The sequence below is a fragment of the Trachinotus anak genome, unplaced genomic scaffold (assembly GCF_046630095.1).
Source record: "Trachinotus anak isolate AG129_WGS33_773 ecotype Australia unplaced genomic scaffold, CSIRO_AGI_Tana_v1 ptg000018l, whole genome shotgun sequence".
NCBI classification, from domain to species: Eukaryota; Metazoa; Chordata; class Actinopteri; order Carangiformes; family Carangidae; genus Trachinotus; species Trachinotus anak.
Genome location: NW_027273869.1, coordinates 11744809 through 11765714, shown reverse-complemented (window position 1 = coordinate 11765714; position 20906 = coordinate 11744809). Strand labels below are relative to the sequence as shown.

Sequence of the window (20906 nt, the reverse complement as noted above, 5' to 3'; positions counted from 1 at the left end):
CATGTTCATTCACCTTTTTGGACGATTTCAGATACATCAGAAGAAAAAAAACAAACAAAACAACCGCATCATGTTTACAGAGTGGTTTCTGAAGTTCAGTTCATGTGTAATCGCAGTGACTATTCACAACATTTCTGGACCAAACTGTCTGAAGTCTGTTATGTTTTGTAAATGTGAATTGCATTCATTCTTACACTTGAAACATTCATTTAAACAGCCGTTGTAGTTAAAGCTTACATGGAATTGATCATCATTCAATATGAATGAATTCCAATTGTTGACAAATTGCTATTTTAAGAAAATGTTTTTGCTCCTATGTTCCACAGTCAGCATGTTTTTGTATGTACATTTTTAAAACCCTAAAACAACAAAAGGAACAAATTCAGTACGGCTGTACAATTTGTTAAAGGCATCACTAGCATTGCCATATCATGCAGTGCACCAGATCTTTATTCCACCACCCACCATGTTCATGTCTTGCCTTTTTGTTGAAATAGGCTGTGATTGTAAAGACTTTGTGATACCGAGCTTTTAAATTGTGATGTTCAATACAGTGGGTTTGGCAAATAAGCCCTGAGTTACATGTATGTTTTTTGTTTTGTTATGTTTTTTTGGGTTTTTTGGGGGGTCTCAGATAAAAATCTAAAATTATAAAAAATATTAGGTCTAGCTGCCCTAACATATCTGGTTTTAAACAAGCTCAGACAAGTTTTTGAAATTGACTAAATAAAAATGTAAAAATACTGTGAAGGTTTGCAACAGTGTTTCATCAGGGGTGCCATATTGCTGTTTGTTTCATTTGTTTTTCAAAACAATGGAATATGGACAAATTCACTAACACTGATATTAATAAGATGGCAAACAAAACTTCTGTTAAGTTTGTTCATGGCGCCTCTCTATAATGTTTAAAATGACTCCTAATTTGCTTTTTTTTTTCTTCCCCCTTTCTTATTGTAGCTTGTTTTACTTGTGAAGGTGACTGTTGTGTATCCATCATGTCAGTCCATGACCATCCCATAAAATACTGGATCTCCGTGGGTATTTGATGTAAAAATTGTGGATCCTAACCTCCAACTAGACAAATCAATGAACTTTGAAGAAAAAAGGTTAATCAGATTGTAGCAGAATCGTAACACTTAAAGGCCATCACGATTCTCTTGAAATGTATTTTTGTTCTCATAGTATACTTTCAAAAGGATATTTAATGCTCACGAGGGTTAATATTGATACAAAGAAAAATGTGGAAAAAGTGGAGCGCTTTAAGGGGATGCCAGTTCTCTTTAACAAAAGCCCCTACACAGCCCTGGTTTTGGCTGACTGACCACTATTTGGGACGTTGTGTGTGCACAGATAATTCTTCTCTCCACAGCTCTGAAGGTAAGTGTTTTCAGGTCTACATGTACTGCAGAAGAAGAAACAGTCCAATCCAGAGAAAGTCTGGCCAATTCTGCAGCATCAGGCCAGACCAACACTTTGACCTGATACATGTTGGAAAGTATCTTTTTTGTGTTTTCTTTGTTTATTTCAGTGTTTCACTTGAATAGTATAATGTAAAGTATCTAAGCATTAACTGATATTCAGCTGCTTTTGTCTGGTACAGACTATGCTACCATTGAAAGTTAGCATGTGTGACCCCAATCTAACTAATCTGTAAAGTGTGACATGGAGATAACTTATTTGTCAATAATTGGTCGTTTGCAATTTAGGCTTTTCTGATTGTAAATGTAATGATTGATCTGCATAGTTAATGCAGACTCACCCAATTAAAAGCAGGACTAATACTCAGAGCTGCATGACTTAAAAACAGTTTTATAACAGTCAAATTAATACACTCGATCTTATTAGTGACAATCAGTGTAACTTGGTTTTTTAGGGTGATTTGGTCAATTTTTGTCTATTTCCACCAGAGAGTTAACTTGTGCAACTGTGTCATTAATGTGACTTTTCCTGTCAGAGAAAGGCACATGGTTGCTTCAATGATCGAATGGTTGTCGGTTTAAAAAATAAAACATTTTTATATTGAGTTGGGTTTTGTGGATTTCCTTTGTACATAATACATTTAATTAGTCTTAATAGCCCACATTAAATAAGAATGGAAATTGTTATATTTTGGCCTCAAGTTTAGCTGCCTGAGCAGATTGTTTTGAGGATTAATGTAGGGGAATATACAAATGATCAAAAATACAGAATAGATTTGCTTGTCTTGTGGGTAAAATTTGCTTTATGGCAAATGCTGTTGGGAGAAACTTGAGGTCAAAGGTTTATATAGTAATGAATAAAAATTAAGTTGCCTAATGGAGAGCTGATTTGCACATAGACTAAATACTTTGAATAAAGTTTACTTGCCTTAGCAAGCGATTAGAGACACATTCCCAGCAAACAGGTCATCTTAAGGGAACGTTCCCTAAGGGTTCTCTAAAGGTAAAATTTTAGCAAGTTTTCAGGAACTGTCCGTTTAGCAACCTCTAGAAATTTTACTGTAGAATTTATTGGTTGACTTAAGTGTATTGGATTTATTGGCCACCTGGCTAACTGTATGACCGTGGCAGCATCGGTTCTGACGAGATATTATCTATTATCTCTATATACTGAACGTAATTTGTGTTAAATAGGCTTCCTGTATTTCCCAAACTGGTATAAGCGAATCTGTTTTGTTAAAGTAAAATAACTCTGTGATGTTAGCAACCTTACCGATAGCTAAAATGGTATTTGCAGCGTGTCTGGGCAAAGTTGGAAAACATTATCCAAACTATTGTATATTTGTAAGATTATATAAACACGCTAGTCCTGTCAACGATATTGTTCCCATCCCCCGGAACTATAGTTTCTCTCGCACACTCCTATCGGATAACTAAAAACGTTACACATGCCACTTCCGGCGCTTGTTTGGCTGGCGGTTTGAAATGACACTGCTGCCATAAAAAGCTCACTTTTGATGCTTGAATGGCAGGTCTAATAAGCGTGGACACACACTTTGGAGCAAGAAGTGTCCTGTAGAGTGTAATACGGGTGCAACTTCACTCTGGTTTCACTGTACTATGTTCAAAAAGATGACTGAATTTGGTCCAGATTCCGGGGGGCGAGTTAAGGTAATGTTACGTCGTACTACTTAAGTCTGGCTGGTTTTTAAAAAAAAAAAAAAAGTTAAATGTATGATTTTAAACCAATTGATAGATACATCACATGTTTGCTGTGTTTACTGCAGGGAGTGACTATTGTGAAGCCTATTGTGTTTGGGAATGTTGCGCGCTACTTTGGGAAGAAGAGAGAGGAGGATGGACACACACATCAGTGGTCTGTCTATGTGAAGCCCTACAGAAATGAGGTTAGATGCCCACGTTTGTAACAGGGCTTTATTCAGGTCTATAAAATACTGCAGTCCATACTGACACACACCAAAGCTCACTGTCAAGTTGATTGTATAAATAAACACATCCCATCGTTCTTCCAGGATATGTCAGCTTATGTGAAGAAGATCCAGTTCAAGCTACATGAGAGCTATGGTAACCCACTCAGAGGTGAGTAGACCTTTCCATTATTTACTGTTGTCAGAGGAGAGGCATTGCTTGTGCAATAAGAATAAACAAAATATTAATGGATATGAATAATGTGCCATATTAGCTTATATCATAGCTGTACCTGTTATGTTTTTTTCCCACGCTGCTTTAGCTGAATTGTCTGTCTGTCTAATTTACTGTTTCTCTGCTCTCCAGTGGTGACAAAGCCTCCATATGAGATTACAGAGACAGGCTGGGGCGAGTTCGAGATCATCATTAAGATCTTCTTCATTGACCCCAATGAGAGACCTGTAAGAGCCGCCACCAGTAAACAGGAATTTCAAAGAATGTGTTCCAGCTCCCTACTAAATACTACAAATGTATACTGTGCTGATCTTCATAGTGTCATTATACGTTAACAAAATGTAACATTTTGTAACACTATCCATTACATTTAGTAGTAAAACTAAGGGAAAGCATCTCACTGATTATGTTGAGCTGCGATTAGCTGTTTGCATCTTAAAATATACTTGAACATAATAAATACTCAACATATGGTATGAACTGGTATTCAGTAAAAAGTGGGGACACAGTCATTTTACATTTTACTTCACTTACCTGTGTGTTTGCTTTTTTATATATTTTATATTTGTCTGTGTGTGTGTGTGTGTGTGTGTGTGTGTGTGTGTGTGTGTTAGGTGACTCTGTACCATCTATTGAAGCTGTTCCAGTCAGACTCCAGTGCCATGCCTAAGAAGACAGTTGTCTCTGAATTCTATGATGAAATGGTACGACTATTTTCGCTGCTGCGCTCTATGACCCCAGTTATTATGCTACATTAATTTCTATGTTCTTTTACACTGAAAATGTACAAACATTTAGTCTCTCCTCACTGTAAATGGTAAATGAAGTTAATGTTGTGTTTTCACACATGGGACTTCGTTTCATCACAATGGCAATGACCACAGGGTGTCACTAATTTGATGTAATAGATGAAAGGAGTCAAGGAGTTTTGGCTTTAAATAGAGAAACGTGGGAGAGTGAAAGAGATATACCTGATGTGTTTTCTTTCAGATCTTCCAGGATCCTACAGCCATGATGCAGCAGCTTCTAACCACATCAAGACAACTCACCCTGGGTGCATACAAGCACGAGACAGAGTGTATGTACACACACGGTGAACACACACACAAGTTTGTGCATACAGGCTAGTTTTGCGACATTACCCCATTGCGCCTCCTTACATAATCGCTGTCATCGTGCTTATGTGTGTTTGCCTGCCTCTTTCCACAGTCGGTGAGCTGGAGCAGAGGACCAAGGAGAAAATGGAAGCAGCAAAGAAGAGAACCAGCCAGGAGATTGCAGAGCTGAAAGACAAATTAAAAGCTAGCAGAGAAAATATCAACCACCTGAAGTCAGAGATCAGGAAACTGGAGGAGGATGGAGACCACAAGGAGCACTGAGAAATGGACAAACACAACATGTGAATGTAATACTTTGGCTGGGCTCCTGACCTTATCCCTGATTTGAAAGAAACAAATACATTTTTTTTATCTACTTTGTTGTCATGGTGTAATGTTCGTAAGTTTGACATTTTATGATTTGTTTATGATTCTTTACCAAACATCTTGGTGTACTGATTGATAGCGAAATCCCCTTTAGTATTCAATTTGAATGGCTGATTTATTGTTGGTGTTTTTTACTGTTTGTGCCATTTTATACTTAAAGTAAATATGTTTACAGCATTGTTTGTGTAAGTTTCTTCTGTTGTGACCATTCAAGCACAGACCAGTGGTGATATGCTGATCGAGGTCTATGGGAGGAAATTCTCACCAAACCTTGCACGCTGCATTGGTATATGTTCGGTCACATTGTAACGTCAGTAAAAGCCCGTGTGTAACAGCACAATATTTCCAAGCAAAGCAGGTTAAACACCTCTCATGTAAAACAGAGCAGGGTTTGACCTGCTTCTCAGTCCTGATCCTGTCTACTAGCAGGGTGCGAAATGATTTAGACAAGGAGACAGAGGGTTCAGGGATTCATGATCTGTCAGCTGTTGCAGTGACTGCATTGTTTTGTTTTTGAAGTTACTTTATATGAAAACCTAAAATGAAAAGGTGAAATTTCATGAACTCCAATTAATACCTGATGCAGTGCTCAGTCCTTAGGTGTAATAATCACTTAAGTCTTTATCAGTCATTTGTCTGTAAGTGACCTTTGGTATTTATTGAAAAGTTTTCTCGTGCAAAAGCAAAGCATACATACTGTGGATCATATACAACATAAAATTACAAAGAAAGAAAAGAAGTTTACTTAAAAGTTTTGATATAGGGTCTCAGACCTTTGAACCCCCACTATATTTTTGTAAAGGGTTGATAAACTTTTCATTAAAGCCGAGACGCGAGGTGTCAGATTTCCGAAAGTCCATGAAGGCGTCGGGCAGGAAGTTCAAACAACTTTTGCTGTCCCGATTCCGGGGTTTCCGTAATTTCCCCAGAGCTGTACACTCGGCGTAACTGTCATGTAACTCTGTGTCCGCTGGCTGTTCTCTGCTGAAACCCGCCAGCAAACATGTTCAAACACGAAGACATAGGATGGAAACGCTGTTGTGCAGGTCTGTGCGTTTGTTACTGGCGCACAGCTGGAGGTTTGGTAAATACACGGAGCGGCTGAATAAAGCGGGTCTGCTCGGGTTGAGATCCCTCCAGGTGCCCTGCGTCAGGGGGAGGAACTCGAGGTAAGTCTACAGTGTCATGTTTTGTAGAAATGGCACAAACACCTGTTGATATAGGACACAGATGGGAGCAGAGTGGCCTGGCAGAGGGTGTTTAAGCCGGTATAACAAACCTCCTCTATCTCCAAAAGGATTCAAACTGAACTCTTCTATCAAAGTATAAAGTTTCATCATTGAGTTTTGCAATGAATAAGAGTGGATATTAATTATTAAATCACTTCAAATGTATATTAATGTAATATAGAATGATTCATTGGAAGATGCCCTGGCAGATGAAAAAACAATGGTAATAAGGCCCATTCAAAAGTAGCCTGTTTTTATTTAAAGGGGTCCCAGACAAGTACTCATTTTTGAAATGAATATATGAATAACAAATTAGATCCGTTAAAATTAGAGAGACATACATTTTCATTTTATTTTTTTTAAGTAATATATCCTCTTCAAGGTTATAAAATTATTCCAGAGAACTTACCTGTACAATAGTGGTGGTTGCATTAAAAAGCAATGAGATACTAATTTTAGTACTTTTAGGAATATATAATTTTTTACTGCACTGCATGTTATTTTCCTCTTTGTGGCTATTTCAGTCGGTTTTTTGGTTCTTTATCAAACCGCCTGCAGTCGTCCCGGGAGTTTCTCATGCGGTCATGTGATCAGAGGCTTTTTGCTCCGACGTCAGAGCCGCAGAGCTAGTACCGACTAATGATCCCCGCCGTCCCGCTGCACGACTCACAGCTCCGCGTCTTGCCTTCACGAAGACACCCCGCCGACGGTCTTCGCTGCAGCCGTCAAGCTCCCCGTCGATACTCGCTGAAATATACGTCGTGGTAATGTAAACCGCATTGGAAATGCCCTGCGAACCGCTCAGCTCCTCGTAATGTTCCCCTGCCTCTCGCATTAAAACACGAACATGTCTCCTCGCTGAGGAAACGACCGGTGGTGCTCTGTTGCGTTCAAGTTTTCAGGTGAGTCGGCTGGAAACAGGCATAACTTGCAGGATGTGTAACATGTACCGACGCCTGCGGTGCTCGGTGGCGAGTGTGTGGCTGCCTCATGGTTCCCCCGGTGGCATTTTAATCTGTTTCATGCTGACACTATTGTTCCACCAAGGACATATTTTGCTTGGCTTTTTTTTTTTTTTTTTTTTTTTTTAATACTGTGTTTACTATTTAACTGCACTCCATATCTTTTATTTGAAAAATAGTCAATAATATAGCATATGTTTGAAGCCAGCATTGTTTCTGCTGACTTTCCTTTGTGTGCAAACATGTCAAAGAGGAAATAGTTGAAGAGTAGGTGAAGTTTTTTTTTTTTGTTTGTTTGTTTTTGTTTGTCATTTGAATCCACAGTCGGTGTCACTGGCATGATCATTGTCATGTTATAAATCATATCCAGATGTGTGTGTGTGTGATACTGTCATGATACCAGCAATATTATCATTAATTTGTTAGCTCACTTTTGAAGACATCTGACTGTTTTCAGGAGGGGAATCTGGGCTAAATTAATGATTATCTGTAATTGTTTTTCATGCATATTTACATCCTGTTTTTCTCTTTGAAGAGCTGTGAGACCGTCCTGTCTGCTAACTTCATAGACAGATTTAATTGAACTTAGCTACAGAGATCAGAGATAGTCCGACTAAAGGCTGTGTTTGTTGTGTATATGACCACACCAGGCATGCTGGCAGGCTACATGGATCTTTGCTTGGTTGTCACCCACAGAGCTCCATTGTTGTTCTGATGTCTGTGTGTAGTTAAAGTCCATTCATGAGGCTGAGTGCATCATCAGGACGCCTTAGCTGTAATGTATGGAGTTCCCCAAAGAGGGCAAATGGACAATTAGCTTAAGGTGCATTACTGTATTAATGCATTAGTGTGTACATTTGGTAGTCATACATTTCTCCACCATCTTGAACCAATGAAGGTAATTCTTCACGTGCATTTTCTCCCAAAGCATAAGTGCATGGTGGAGTCATTCCTGAGTGGATAGTAGTTAGAAAGGGTGTGTATTGCACTGTGATTGCTTTGGATAATAGCAGGATAAGGAAGAGCTGTGATTTGGCTTTGGAAAGTGTGTAGGTGTCAACATCAATTTGTGTGTATAGTAAATGTGGGTGTTTTTTCCTCCTACCCCCTTAAACTAAAATATCAGATTCACTCCCCTTTTTTTCCTACAGAGAGGAATTTTCCCTTTAACCACACATTCAGTCGTGGACTCACATTGATAAAATGTGTTTTACTTGAGCCACCTCGGCAGTGAAGCAGGCCCGTAGCTTAGTGGAGGCCTCAACTCATGGTTTAATACTGCACCACCGTTTTTGAGGTAGACATTGTCCAAGAGGAAAGTAGCCAGAGCCATTTCAGCTGTTGCGCTGGGACTGTAATGATGTAACAATGAGTTGTGCGATCACAGTCTGTCCTCATCACGTTGGTCTAATAATCCATGTGGCCTTTTTTGATATGGAATACCTTCATAATTTTTGTACCCTGCATGCATCGGCATGCTAGTTACTTCCTAATCAGTATTACCCAAGAGTAAAAACCGTACTATTTGTGTCACACCCATAGGAAACTCATTTCTCAATCTTTCCTGTCAACAATATGTTAAGAGATGAAAATCATAACAACACTCAGACATCTATTAGGTCATCTAGCAAGGTTTAAATAAAGTTTGATCATTGAATTTAATGCACTAAAATGTCACCTCTGATAGTAGTTTGATTTGAATAACAGTGAAGTGGATCCTGCTGTCTGTCTGACTACTGTCTTTCTGTTTCATATGCAAACTATTATGTTTCAACTGCCAACTGTTTAATGAGCTCTGTTATCATTGCAGTAGCATTCGAGCGAGTGAAAGGAGCCAACGTGTGACTTAAGTGTTGGTGTGAACTTGCACTGCTCTCCCCACCCTCAGCAACTTGTTCCTTAAGCAAGGCATGTGAACACTGGCTTCACCAGAACTTTCAAAGTGGATTGTCTGTGTGTTCATGCCAGGTGTGGTGGTGTGCCCATGGAGAAGCCGTCGTCTTCAGGCAGAGCCGCGCTGGAGGAGAGGAAAAGCCTGGTGGAGGTAATGCATCCTGCTCATCATCTTAAAATGAGACGGTGCCAAGCTGTGGTCTGGTTAGTTATAGCTTGTTTGACAGAAAAATTATCCAGTGGAAGAAAATGCATGTTTCTAAGCTCATTGTGGAGAATCCCCGTCCGACTGGGGATGTGTGTGTGCTGTTAGCTGTCCAAATATTGTCCCAAAGTCGCTATAAAGGGCTGAAAGCTTCACCGCAGACATTTGGATTTGTCATAGCAGGAAAAGCACAGGTGTTACTAATAAGATTAATGATGGCTCAGGTCTGATACGTGTCCAAGTAAAGCGTTCCAGTGAACCAGTATGCAGAATATCAGGTACTGCTGCTTATCTAATTACACCTGTACTTTGCCTACTACGACATGTCAAAATGTCTGCTGTGATAAGATCTATTTATAGTCACTGTCGTTCAGTTTAGTTTTTTAACTCATGATAGTTGTTAAAGGGGAACCGCACCTACTTTACACATTCAAGTCCATTTACAGATCTCAGGGAGTACTACTACCTATGTGAAAATAAGTTGTGTACAATGTTTTGTAGTTTCTGCGCAAACTGATAAACTGCCTTAACTAATGTCACTTGAGTCAGTGTTAGTTGGGGCTGAAGACTACAAGTTTGAGTCTGAGAGTGTGGAGTTTGGAAGAACTGATCTTAACCAAACCTCTGTAGCCAGCTCCTTATCTCTGCTAGAGGCTAGCAGCTAGCAACTCAAGGCTACACTAGCTACTAGTACCATAACACAGCTGAAGTCTCTTTGTGAGTAATGTAGGCACCAGATTTGACAAGGCAGAAGAATTTGTTGAAAGGTAGAAACATTGTAGAAAAACAATTAATTATTCCAAAGTCTCTCTCATTTTCATTCATTCATTCATTTTCCCGTCCCTAGCTAAGATGTAAGAGTATGCCATGATGGCTGGCTATGTGGTTATGGTGCTCATTTCATGACAAATGCTTTGGCAACTGCAAACTGACTCCATCACTGTATGTGTGTGGTTGTACCTCTACTCCAGGATGAAGTGATAAGAGGTGCTGAGGGTGGAGAGGTGGCTTCTCAGACCCCGAGGAAGAGCACCTCCTCCCGCTCTTCCCGCAAGAGCTTCCGCCTGGACTATCGGTTGGAGGTAAAACCTCACTTCTCATCATCCTCCTGTTGCCTAGAACATGCTGCTTTACCTGAAACACACACACCTGGTCCTCCACCTTCACCTCAACTCACTTCAAACCTCTTCATTTCCATAAACTCTCTTCCCTCAACATGGCAGCTCTCCAGTTCTGTCCACTGTATGCTGTGTATTAGGTTTAATCTCTCACTCTCATCTGACTTTTGAAATGACTTTAACATTAGTTGTACCCTCTCAGTACATGGCAAAATAAGTGGCTAAAATTACATGGTTTACTATGATTGCAGGAGGAAGTGACCAAGTCCTGTCGAGACAAACATGGCCGCTGGATCAACCCTTGGCCCACATGGCGGTTCCCTTCCTACTCAATTCTGCTCAGGTTCTTCCTGTTGGATAAAAATCACAGCAATGTACCAACTAGTAAAGAGGTGGGTAATTATTAAATTCAAATGTAAAATATGAATTAATTATGTTTTGAATATAACCATCTTAAATATAAAACAGAGGATATGAAAGACTACCTCACACAAAATTCAACCTCTTAAACACTTTCAGAAAGATGACTGACTTTTATAGTTACTAAAAGTATGGTTTTATGGACAACTGAGTTGACAGTAAGTAGAGTTAAATACTATATAAGATTTGACTTCTATTATCCGTGCAGTGATTAGTATTATGAGCTCATCTCTCTCACTCCTGTATGTAGACATATTGCCCTTTTTCAACTCTCATAAGCCACATAGTATTTATAGCAGCTAGTGGAAACCTTGCTGAGCGCAGTGGGGGCTTAACAGATTTCAAAGGCTGCTTTCACGCAGCAATAGAAAACTGTTTAACCCCTTATTTGCACAGATTGCACAGTGTTTTGTTGTTGGATAAAACCTAGAAAAATACCAATCAACTACCAGGGAGGTCAAAACTACAATGATGGCAACAGTCTGACATTTAGTGTGTCAGGATGTAGCCTCGTAAACTACATATGTAACAACTGTGCAGAGAGACAAGTAACACAAAAGCAGTTGTTCAAAGACCTTTTCTAGCATAGAACCAGTGTACTCCTGTAAACATAACAACAAACACATGCTAACTCCTGTGTTTTGAGCTGAAAACAGGGACTTTCTTCTGAGTGAAAGGGGATAAAGGTTCATTATTGAAATGTATGATCGAAGCCATAAGGGTGAAACACCCTCTTCCTTAATGTGATTGTTTTATTTCAATTCAATTCAATTTTATTTGTATAGCGCCAAATCATAATATACATTATCTCAAGGCACTTTACAGGGTAAGGTCAAGACCTTACTTTGTTACAGAGAAAAAAACCCAACAGTTCCCACAACGAGCAAGCGCTTGGCGACAGGGGGGAGGAAAAACTCCCTTTTAACAGGAAGAAACCTCCAACAGAACCGGGCTCAGGGTGGGCGGCCGTCTGCCTCGACCGGTTGGGTTTAGGAGAAGATAAAAAGAGGGGGTGGGGGGAGGAGAGAGGAGAGAAGAGAGAGAGAGAGAGAGAGACCAGCAACAGCTTATTTGATGCCATCTCTCCCTGTTTCGCTTTGTCTGCGTTTCTGTCTCCTCTCCTGTGTCCACCTCTCTCTGTTGCTGGTCCATCCTCTTCCTCCAGGCCCTGAACAGTGAGCTCCCAGTGATGGAACCGTACTTCGTCCAGAACCCAGACCTCTCTGACTCTGGTCCAGGTCTGAGAGTCACCTGGCTGGGTCACGCCACAGTTCTGGTTGAAATGGACGGACTAAATATTCTGACAGACCCAATCTTCAGCCAGAGGGCCTCACCTTTCCAGTTCATGGGGCCCAAAAGGTACAGAGGGCCTCCCTGCACCGTGGAACAGGTTCAGTACTTAATTTTAAATTTTCCCTTTTATTAAAACAGTGACAAAACAATTAGTTTGTCTCCTTCATATCCGTTTTCTCTTGTCCTCTCCTGCCAACAGCTGCCCAGGGTCGATGCTGTCGTCATCAGTCATTCTCATTATGACCATCTGGATGCTGGATCTGTGGCCAGCCTTAATGCACGCTTCGGTGGGGAGCTACGCTGGTACGCAACGAATCGATGGGCTGGTGCTGTTTTGATCAAGATCCACACTCTACTACATTTATCGCTTATGTGTTTGGCTGACACTTAACCACTGTGTCTTTTAGTGCACTTCTGTGTTTGGAAACAAAATCGTCAAATGTACCTTTTTAGTATTAAGTAAGACCAGTGTGTGTTTTGCAGGTTCGTGCCCCTGGGTTTGATGGACTGGTTGGTGAAGATGGGCTGTGAGAATGTCATGGAGCTGGACTGGTGGGAGGAGAACTGTGTACCGGGTCATGATGACGTGACATTTGTTTGTACACCATCTCAGCACTGGAGCAAACGCACAGCATTGGATGACAACAGGGTAATTATTGATTAGATTTAGCTCATGTATTAACTGCTGTCTTTAATAATAGTGTTTGTTTGGCCAATTTTGTTTGAGACATAATATATTTTGCAGATTCAGTACAATAAAATGTTCCTTTCTCTCTTTCAGTCTTTGTGGGGCAGCTGGTCTATTTTGGGTCCAGACCATCGATTCTTCTTCGCTGGTGATACTGGCTACTGCTCTTCCTTCCAGGAGATAGGACAACGCTATGGACCATTTGACCTCGCAGCAATCCCCATTGGAGCATACCTGCCCAGGTACTGTACATTACACAGACACAGTGTCCACTTTACAATCTAATGCAATGTAATCCCACTGTTCTGCAATAAAGTCTACTTATATGATGCCAATCATATCCAGTTTTTGTTGCTGTCATAGTTAGTGGTGGTGTTTTTCCCATATTCTGCCCCCTGGATAAAAATCGGAACATTATAAACTTCAGAAAGGTAGAATTAAAGGCTGATTGTATTGGACTGCAATAGACTGTACATGTCTTCATAGTAAAGTGGCCACAGGGGTCTTTGTATGAAACATGACCACTTTAAAATTAAACAAATGCAATCACTGAACTGTACAAGTAAGGTTTTTAATAATTGTATTCTACTACATAATGACACATATAAAGGACCATAGAGAGCCACACCTGTAAGAACACTTGAATATTCCTGGTCTTTCAGGGACGTGATGCAGGGGCAGCATGTAGATCCAGAGGAGGCTGTTCAGATTCACCAGGACCTTCAGGCCAAACAGTCTGTTGCCATTCACTGGGGGACCTTTGCTCTTGCCTATGAGGTAGGACTATACAGGCATACACTTAGTTATTGACTAAATGATGCTTTTATCTGGTTAGTTCAAAGGAACAGTCTGCCACTTTGGAAAAAAATGTTATACCTCAAAAGAGAATGATCAATGCCACCCCCATAAATCCAGAGTTCAGTGTGAAGCTGGTTAGCATAAAGCCCAGAAACAGGGGAAACAGGCAGCCTGGCTCTGGCCAAAAGAAAAAAGCCACATATTAGCTCACTATTTGGAAAACAAATGTAAATGCATAAAAAACAGTTGTAGTTTTACAGGGGTTTATGTGTTAGACAATTACTTTGCTGTGGGTCTTGTCATCATAGTGAAGTTGCCAGACTTCCTGCACATGAACCCCTGGATTTTGTTTTTTTTTAACATATTGGTCTTCCCAGATAAAAAATAATGAAATATAGTGTGTTAGTGAGCTTTAGAGGTGGGCATATTTTGTTAACTTTGAACTGAGCCAAGCAAGCTGTTCCCTCCTGTTTATAGTCTTTATGCTCAGCTAAGATAAGTGCCTGCTCGCTCTGGCTATATATTGAATGGAGAGATGAGAGTGGGTAAGCACCTTTGCAAAAATGCTGAAATATTCCTCTAATATTGAGCATAAACAAATAAAAACAGGTTCAACTAATTGTAAGGTGCAGAGTTGTGATGAAGGAAATATATGTACATTCAGTCACCAGATTAATGTTAGGTACTTAAATACATTACTCAGTCTGATATACATAGTTCTTCAATAACTCTTACTTCCATTTTAGTGTTAAGTCTCTGTAGAAACTGTGTAGTCATTTTGAAGGCTGCAGTTAATGATGCTGTTGAATTGTGTTGCAATATATTGACAGATGTTTCTGTCTTTATGTCCACCCCATTTATATCAATGAGGGTAGGCTTAATGACAGACTCCTGTCAGTACAATGCAGTACAGTTCCACTGCATCGCAAACTACCTCCTCTTAAATGACCACAGTTGAATCAACACGCCTCAAAAGCAGTTTCAGACATTAGCTCAGTTGGTCAGTGGCTTATACAGCTGCTGAGAGGGGTTATAGAGGTAAGAACGTGCTCTGACAGTCTATTATGTTCTGGTAACACAACATAACAAAGGTTCATTGTTTGTTAAGCTGCAAGACTATTCCTGCAGTGATCATGGTATAACAGAGCCTCTGCTCACTGCCAGGCTTGGAAAGTTAGACCAGCTAACAAAAGTACTGCAGTAAAAATTAACCTGTTTAAAGTTTGAGTATGGTGATGCTCAGTAGTAGTTTAATACTCACTCTTTCCCTCCTTCGCCCAGTACTACATGGAGCCGCCGGTTCGTCTTAGAGAGGCCCTGGAGCAGAAAGGACTGAAACCAGAATCCTTCTTCACTCTGCATCATGGGGAGTCTCGCCTCATAGCTTCACGAGAAGGAGACGTATTTGAATGATCCTCTGCTCTGTAGCGTGTTGTGGGCTGAATTTACTGTAGATTTGTGACTGTAACAAAGTGCAGAACATTTTATCATATATAGAAGGAGAAGTGATTTAAGTATGAAGTGCATCTCAACTGAGAATTAAAAATGTTCAATACTGTTTACATACTGAATCTCTGCCCCGCCATCACATGGCCATTGGTGAACAGTAATACCTAGAGAAAACAAGTTAGGTTGTTAGGTTTACACAGTAAAGAAAAAAAAGCAAAGATAAGCTCAGTCGGTGTGGTATGTACAACAGAAAAATTAGAGATTGTTTTATAGTGTTAACAATGAGGAAAAAAAATCTCCTGTTTTTTTGTAATCTCAAAGTGTAACCATAATAAATAATCATATTTAGCTTGTCTATCTGCACACTGGCTTGAGAAAGCCCTCAGCCCTGAGGAGAAAATATTTCTACACATACAAGAAAGAAAGAAGAGAAAAAAAAAAAGAAAAAAAAAAACTGAAAAGAAATGTGTGTTTATCGTAGTTGGTTTGTGGAAACTTGCTCATCAATTGACCAAAATGTGACCAGAATTATTTGTACAACTTTCTTAAAAAATTAAGATGCAATGAGAATTAAACTTGTGTTGAGTGAATGGTGCTGATACCAAGTTACTATAATAGCTTTTATTTTTAAAATTGAGATATCAATGCAGCTAGATTTTGTGCTTAAGGAACAATGGAGTGCTCAATGACAAACCTTCACTATGAAGCTGGCCAGGAGACTGCAGGAAGTGTGATGAATCTTCATGTTCACACATCACTGGACACAACATCTTGGTGGCTGAAATATCAAAAAGAAAATAAACTATTAAAGTTATTTAGACTTGTGATTTTCGGAGTGGTGATAGCTAATGCCAAATTACAAAGCTATTTTCTTTTTGTTTGTTTTCAGAATGTATTCCGACTAACCCACAACTACACAAGACAAAAAGTGTTCGAATAAATATTTTTGTTGTATGTGATATAAACTCAACACCTTACAGAAAATGCAGATGAAGTGTTGCCAGATGTACAAGTTGAGCTGGATTCAACTTCATGCACTGCAGATATTGTGCATTGTTCCTGTCAGACATTTGCTTTTGATGCTCTGAAAACCACAGCACAAAGACCTTTTTTTCCCCCCTATGCTTATGTGATCATCTACATCTGCACCTCTTTGAACTTTTAGTTAACAGATGTGTTTGCTTCAGAGAGCAACAGTAGAACCATTTTAGTGCTTAAGTGATTTTATTATAATTTTTTTATGTTTTATTTTTTTATGTGATATCATGTGAAGCCAGAAGGTAAGAACAGATAACAGCACAATGTTGAGTTAATTTAATAGCCTGGTTATAACTACATGGTCAAACAGGGCTAACTGTGGTTTACAATGGATCCAAGTCACTGAATTTCCCATTAAATACACCTGGCATTTAAAATGTTTGTCTTTTGTTCTTGTTGTCAACAGCAGTGTGGAGCAGGACTAACCAAACAGGAAAATACAGTATTATTATTATTACAAAATGAAGTTGTGTTTATAATTGATGGGGGGAAAAAAAGATCAGAGGAAGTTACTTTAAAATCCCTTTAGTTTTGTTATCTATTCCCATTACTGCACTATTCTGAGTAACAACATTTGACTATTCCTGTGAGGTAGTAAATCTTCAGCCACTGTGACAAACATCAAATTTATTTTAAAGCAAGGATACAGAAGCCACGACATGGAAAAGAAAAATGGTTTCTAAATTTAAAGTGCTACGATCAGAAAAATTGGTCAGTAAGCATTTTAAGTCAAGTCAAAAACAAGTAAGTGAATTTTATACTCAACGGTGAACATGAGGCATATGACTCAACCCTTTAGATTTTTATTGCCTCAGTATTTAAACAGTGGTTCCCATAGAAAGACTGTGTACACTGCCATGACACCTGCTCCATGTGCTGTGTGAGTTTTTTTAACACTGCCAGTGATGGGGCCAAACACACTTCTAATTAAAGGCTCTGTTCCTACACTACTCTGCAAATAAATAAAAGCAAGTCTTGAGGCTGTAAAACAATGAATTCAGGCCAATACATAGACAATCCACACACTGGTGTATTCTGTATAATATAGTGTATGTATCACTTTTCTTTGTGCTGTGTTAGTGGCCATTTACTGTAATAAGATTACATACAGCACATTACGTGTACAGTATGTGCTTTACATGTGGAGATATAAAATGTGTCACTTTTGTCACTGCTAATGTAAATTACTGTTGGCTTTGGAATTATTTGGGCCAGCTAGTTAATAAATCCTACTTGTCTTGGGTGTAGTTGCAGATATTAATAGCAGCTGCTTGTCTGTAGGAAATAAAAATATAAAAATAAACACTGTTGACATAGGGAGTGCAGATTAGTACAGGCAGATTTGGGAAGAGTGAGGTGATTACCATCACAAACAGGGAGACAATTTAATGTTTCAAACTGGACTAATTTTCTCTAGTGTCAATCACATTGACCTCTCTGACTGGTGTTAAAGATCAGATGCTATTTCCCTTCACTGTAAATCTGACCTAAGATCTGCCTGTTATGACTCTAAAGCACCTACTATCTTTGTGGGTACTTGTGTTGTAGTATAAATGGGCACAAGTAAAAACACGATTTGGTTTCAACAGAGATAAAAGCTGATGTCGGGAAACGGGATAATCATCCAAATAAATAAATATTCAAGCGGTATAACATCTTTTTCAGCCCATGTTCAATAAAATAATCAAAGAGAATACTAATTTCAACTCCACAGTCTGAATTTGATCAATAATGCAGAGGCAGAGCGTATGAGGAGATTGGAAAGTTGAAGGAATTAAAAAAAAAAAAAAAAAAAAAAAAAAAAAATTCATCCTAACCTGTTTCAGGATCACCTGGGATTCATCAGGTGGGAAAGTCCAGAAAAATCCTCCCGGTTCTCGAAACAACTGCCTCACAACAGTTTTTTTCTGCGTCCTTCACTCCTGCTCTTGTGTTTGAGCAGACTGATAGAAACTGGATAAACACAGGTGTATCTCATTAGCTCCTCACCTTCCTCTCCCGCCGGCGGTTTAAAGGGCCACGCCGCCTTTTTCCGCCCCTCATCATCATCATCATCACTGCATCTGCTTGATGGGAAACAAAATGCCACACACACTCTTTGCACAGTGTTAAGAACGACGCAAGGGGGCAGTGTCTGCAAAGTTTTCACATCTTGCATTCAAACCTGAAGACCTAAACAAGACCATTTTACATTATTGGTCCATATCAAGTGTATCAAGCTGTGATTACCAGGAGGTAACCACATATCTATGTATTTAAACACAATATCTGTGACATGTTATTAATAATCCGTGTTGAGAGGATATTTTTTTTTTTTTACGAAGTAGAAGTTTATTTCTATTCTTAGAATGAAATGCAGATTTGATTATTCGGTAAACCGCATTCATCTTATTGTTTAGTATTAAACTGGGTCCCTCATTGAGCAGTGAGCACAGCACACATTACATCTCTTTAATGACGGTATTCATGCAGAAACAGGAAATGTTTGTGGTCTGGATGTGATTTTTTTTTTTTTTCCCCCAAGGAAAATGGTTGTTTGAGAAGAACATACTATAGTTGTATGACCGAGTCTTCAGATGTATCTTTCTGCTATTTTAAGTGTGTACCAATATAATGTGAGAAGAGCTGAGATAAGCCCAGGGTAGATTTTAGTATCTGGTAACACACCTCTAGTCTGAGAGTCAGGAGTGGGCAGGGTCCTGAATGTTCCTGTGAAAGTATTGTCTTTCGCTAACATCTGAAAATATTCGTACAAATAATTACCACTAAAATAACCAAATAAACACTGCACTCTAGGGATAACAGGGGCCTTTGTAAATACAACAAGTTCAAAGTCCCCAATATCTTCTTGATTGAAGAGACACTGACTGACTGAACCGCCCACTCACACATCCTTCATGCACTGACGCAGAGACAAGTTTCAGTGACGGTTTTGATTTGGCAGGAAGTGGAAGGAAGAAGTCCGAGGTTCGAAAACAGTAAAATTACACCAAAACTATAATTGGAAGAAGGGCGGCTGTTGTCTTCTTGGCAAGCTGCAAAGACTGTATTCATCATCATTTAAAGGTTTCCATTGTTAAAAATAAACTACCTTTAAGAAAATATCTTGCCCAAATCTTTATTTAAATGAAACATCATCTTAAAAATTTTAAAATAATCTTTGCTCACAGCTCAGGGCCTGTGATGAGATGGGAACCGTGGGAGAAATTACTGTGAAGTGAGGGTTCGGCTTAAGGTCAGGTTAACCTTAACCTAAGCTGTGATTTGATAGCCCTTTCAAATAAAAATAAATAGAAGAAATAAATAAAAATACACTGAAAAGATGTGAAAAAGAATTCCAACAGAGTAACGATTTCTTTCTCATGTTGACTTATGATTTGTTTCTTCCCTTGAGATGCTAATTACACCATGAAGCACTCTCTCCTGGCAGGAGTAGAAGCCTCTCTTTATACACTCCGTATATTCAACACTGGTATTTTTCTAGTATCTAAATACTAAATAAGAGTTTTTGATTAAAAGCAGAAATGCAGAAACCAGTAGGTTTAGACTTGAAGTCAAAAGTGCAAAATTCATATTCAATATTTTAATAATCAATTAATAAAATATGTTGAGGTTCAACCAACCATAGAAAAATGTCAAAGTGGAAAGTTTATCTTATATTTGAAATGATAAAAGTTTGAATTAACCCAAGCTATAGAATAGCCCTGGTCTTGAAGAGATATTTAACAATGGTAAAACATTTTCATTTTTCATTCATAAGAGAAAAAAGGGGAAAATCACCTCTGAGAGAGAAAACCTATGAAACAACCACTCCTGTCTGCAGTACAATAGTTATAGTTTAGTTTGAAAGTCAAGTGTTCAGTGTGATTGTAGCTTCCCACAGAGGCCAGAGGTGATGTTTCCAGCTCCAAAAGTGACAAATTCAAATATTTACTGGTCATCATGAGCATAGAGTTTTTAGAGATTGAAGGCAACATTACATTTAAAAATAATTCAGTTTGATAGAATACCTGATGATATGTCAGGAAACAGCAGGGGGCATCACAGGAGTGTCAGTAATGGCTCAGCATTGTCTGCACGCGTGTGTCTCCTTAGATAAATGTGATTGTGTGTGTCTGTGTGTCACGCCACACTCTGCCTGCTGCTGTCTCTGCTGTGTGTTGACCCTCCAGAACAACGTCGTGAGAAGTCCAGAAAGATGCCGTCCTGCTCCGGCTCTGAGTCCAAAGACTCCAGGACGTGGTCCATCAGGATGTCCGGACTGGACAAGGGACTGGGACCGGAGCTCGTGTCCTGAGCCAGCACTCTGGAGGACGAGGGGGAGTCCCACGCCAGCGATCCTGCGCCATGTGTGTCCTCACCTGGGGAAGGCTCAGGCAGGATGCCTGGGGAGGGATGCTGTGGCTGGCGTGGGTGGGGACCCGCGGGACTGTCAGCAACTCTGGGATGGGGGTCCTGGCTGGAGGTCACAGTGTCTGAAACAAAGACAGTAAAAGTTTCACAGTGAATCTAATGATGAATATGTTAAAAATGATAAGAAGTCTTTTGGGTCTTTGTTCATCAGCTTCCTGTTTATTCTGTCATGTGGAGAATACAGCATTAGTAACTAACTTAATTCATTTTTCAAACACTTAAAGATAAAAAATATGTTTGTACGAAGTTCAGTAAGATGGAAACTGTTTTTCAGACCTTCTTAAACTTCAAGTTTAATTAGAAGTTTAATTAAAGTTTAAGGTCATCTGAAACAT

The 20906-nt window shown here is 39.4% G+C and overlaps 3 protein-coding genes across 14 annotated transcripts in view; 2 read left to right on the top strand and 1 right to left on the bottom strand.

Moving 5' to 3' along the window:
* Window positions 1-2843: 2843 nt before the first annotated feature.
* On the top strand, window positions 2844-5242 carry yeats4 (YEATS domain containing 4). The gene is made up of 7 exons (XM_071502677.1): window positions 2844-3089; window positions 3206-3325; window positions 3452-3518; window positions 3714-3808; window positions 4196-4285; window positions 4572-4659; window positions 4791-5242. Exons 1-7 carry the CDS (start codon window positions 3039-3041, stop codon window positions 4958-4960), a joined length of 681 nt encoding a protein of 226 aa, XP_071358778.1. The 5' UTR covers window positions 2844-3038; the 3' UTR covers window positions 4961-5242.
* A 725-nt stretch (window positions 5243-5967) lies between these two features.
* Window positions 5968-15934, top strand: napepld (N-acyl phosphatidylethanolamine phospholipase D). 2 transcript variants are annotated; one of them, XM_071502675.1, is made up of 10 exons: window positions 5968-6234; window positions 9225-9300; window positions 10326-10436; window positions 10724-10864; window positions 12058-12282; window positions 12385-12488; window positions 12669-12834; window positions 12967-13115; window positions 13536-13650; window positions 14953-15934. In XM_071502675.1, exons 1-10 carry the CDS (start codon window positions 6092-6094, stop codon window positions 15082-15084), a joined length of 1362 nt encoding a protein of 453 aa, XP_071358776.1. In that variant the 5' UTR covers window positions 5968-6091; the 3' UTR covers window positions 15085-15934. The 2 variants fall into 2 exon arrangements, with proteins under 2 accessions (XP_071358776.1, XP_071358777.1); XM_071502676.1 differs by lacking the exon at window positions 5968-6234 and adding an exon at window positions 6890-7196.
* The window catches only part of LOC139635389 (proline-rich protein 5-like), a 22401-nt gene continuing 14925 nt past the window's right edge, over window positions 13431-20906 (bottom strand). For 10 of the 11 annotated variants that reach the window (XM_071502673.1, XM_071502666.1, XM_071502671.1 and 7 more), the window contains 5 exons: window positions 17976-20633; window positions 15815-15898; window positions 15239-15284; window positions 14933-15133; window positions 13431-13656 (listed from right to left, as the gene is read on the bottom strand). In XM_071502673.1, coding sequence (XP_071358774.1) covers window positions 20281-20633 — 353 coding nt within the window. In that variant the 3' untranslated portion in view covers window positions 13431-13656; window positions 14933-15133; window positions 15239-15284; window positions 15815-15898; window positions 17976-20280. Of the gene's footprint in view, window positions 13657-13749; window positions 13849-14932; window positions 15134-15238; window positions 15285-15814; window positions 15899-17975; window positions 20634-20906 lie in introns of all 11 variants that reach the window. The other variant, XM_071502664.1, reaches the window with a different exon arrangement.

Excerpts from the sequence above, each read along its gene's own strand:
- yeats4 (XM_071502677.1), top strand. The coding sequence starts at position 3,039 with ATGTTCAAAAAGATGACTGAATTTGGTCCAGATTCCGGGGGGCGAGTT. Across the intron at positions 3,326-3,451 it reads TGAAGCCCTACAGAAATGAG|GATATGTCAGCTTATGTGAA; the intron begins GTTAGATGCCCA and ends TCGTTCTTCCAG. Across the intron at positions 4,286-4,571 it reads CTGAATTCTATGATGAAATG|ATCTTCCAGGATCCTACAGC; the intron begins GTACGACTATTT and ends GTTTTCTTTCAG.
- napepld (XM_071502675.1), top strand. The coding sequence starts at position 6,092 with ATGGAAACGCTGTTGTGCAGGTCTGTGCGTTTGTTACTGGCGCACAGC. Across the intron at positions 9,301-10,325 it reads AGAGGAAAAGCCTGGTGGAG|GATGAAGTGATAAGAGGTGC; the intron begins GTAATGCATCCT and ends CCTCTACTCCAG. Across the intron at positions 12,283-12,384 it reads CTCCCTGCACCGTGGAACAG|CTGCCCAGGGTCGATGCTGT; the intron begins GTTCAGTACTTA and ends TCCTGCCAACAG.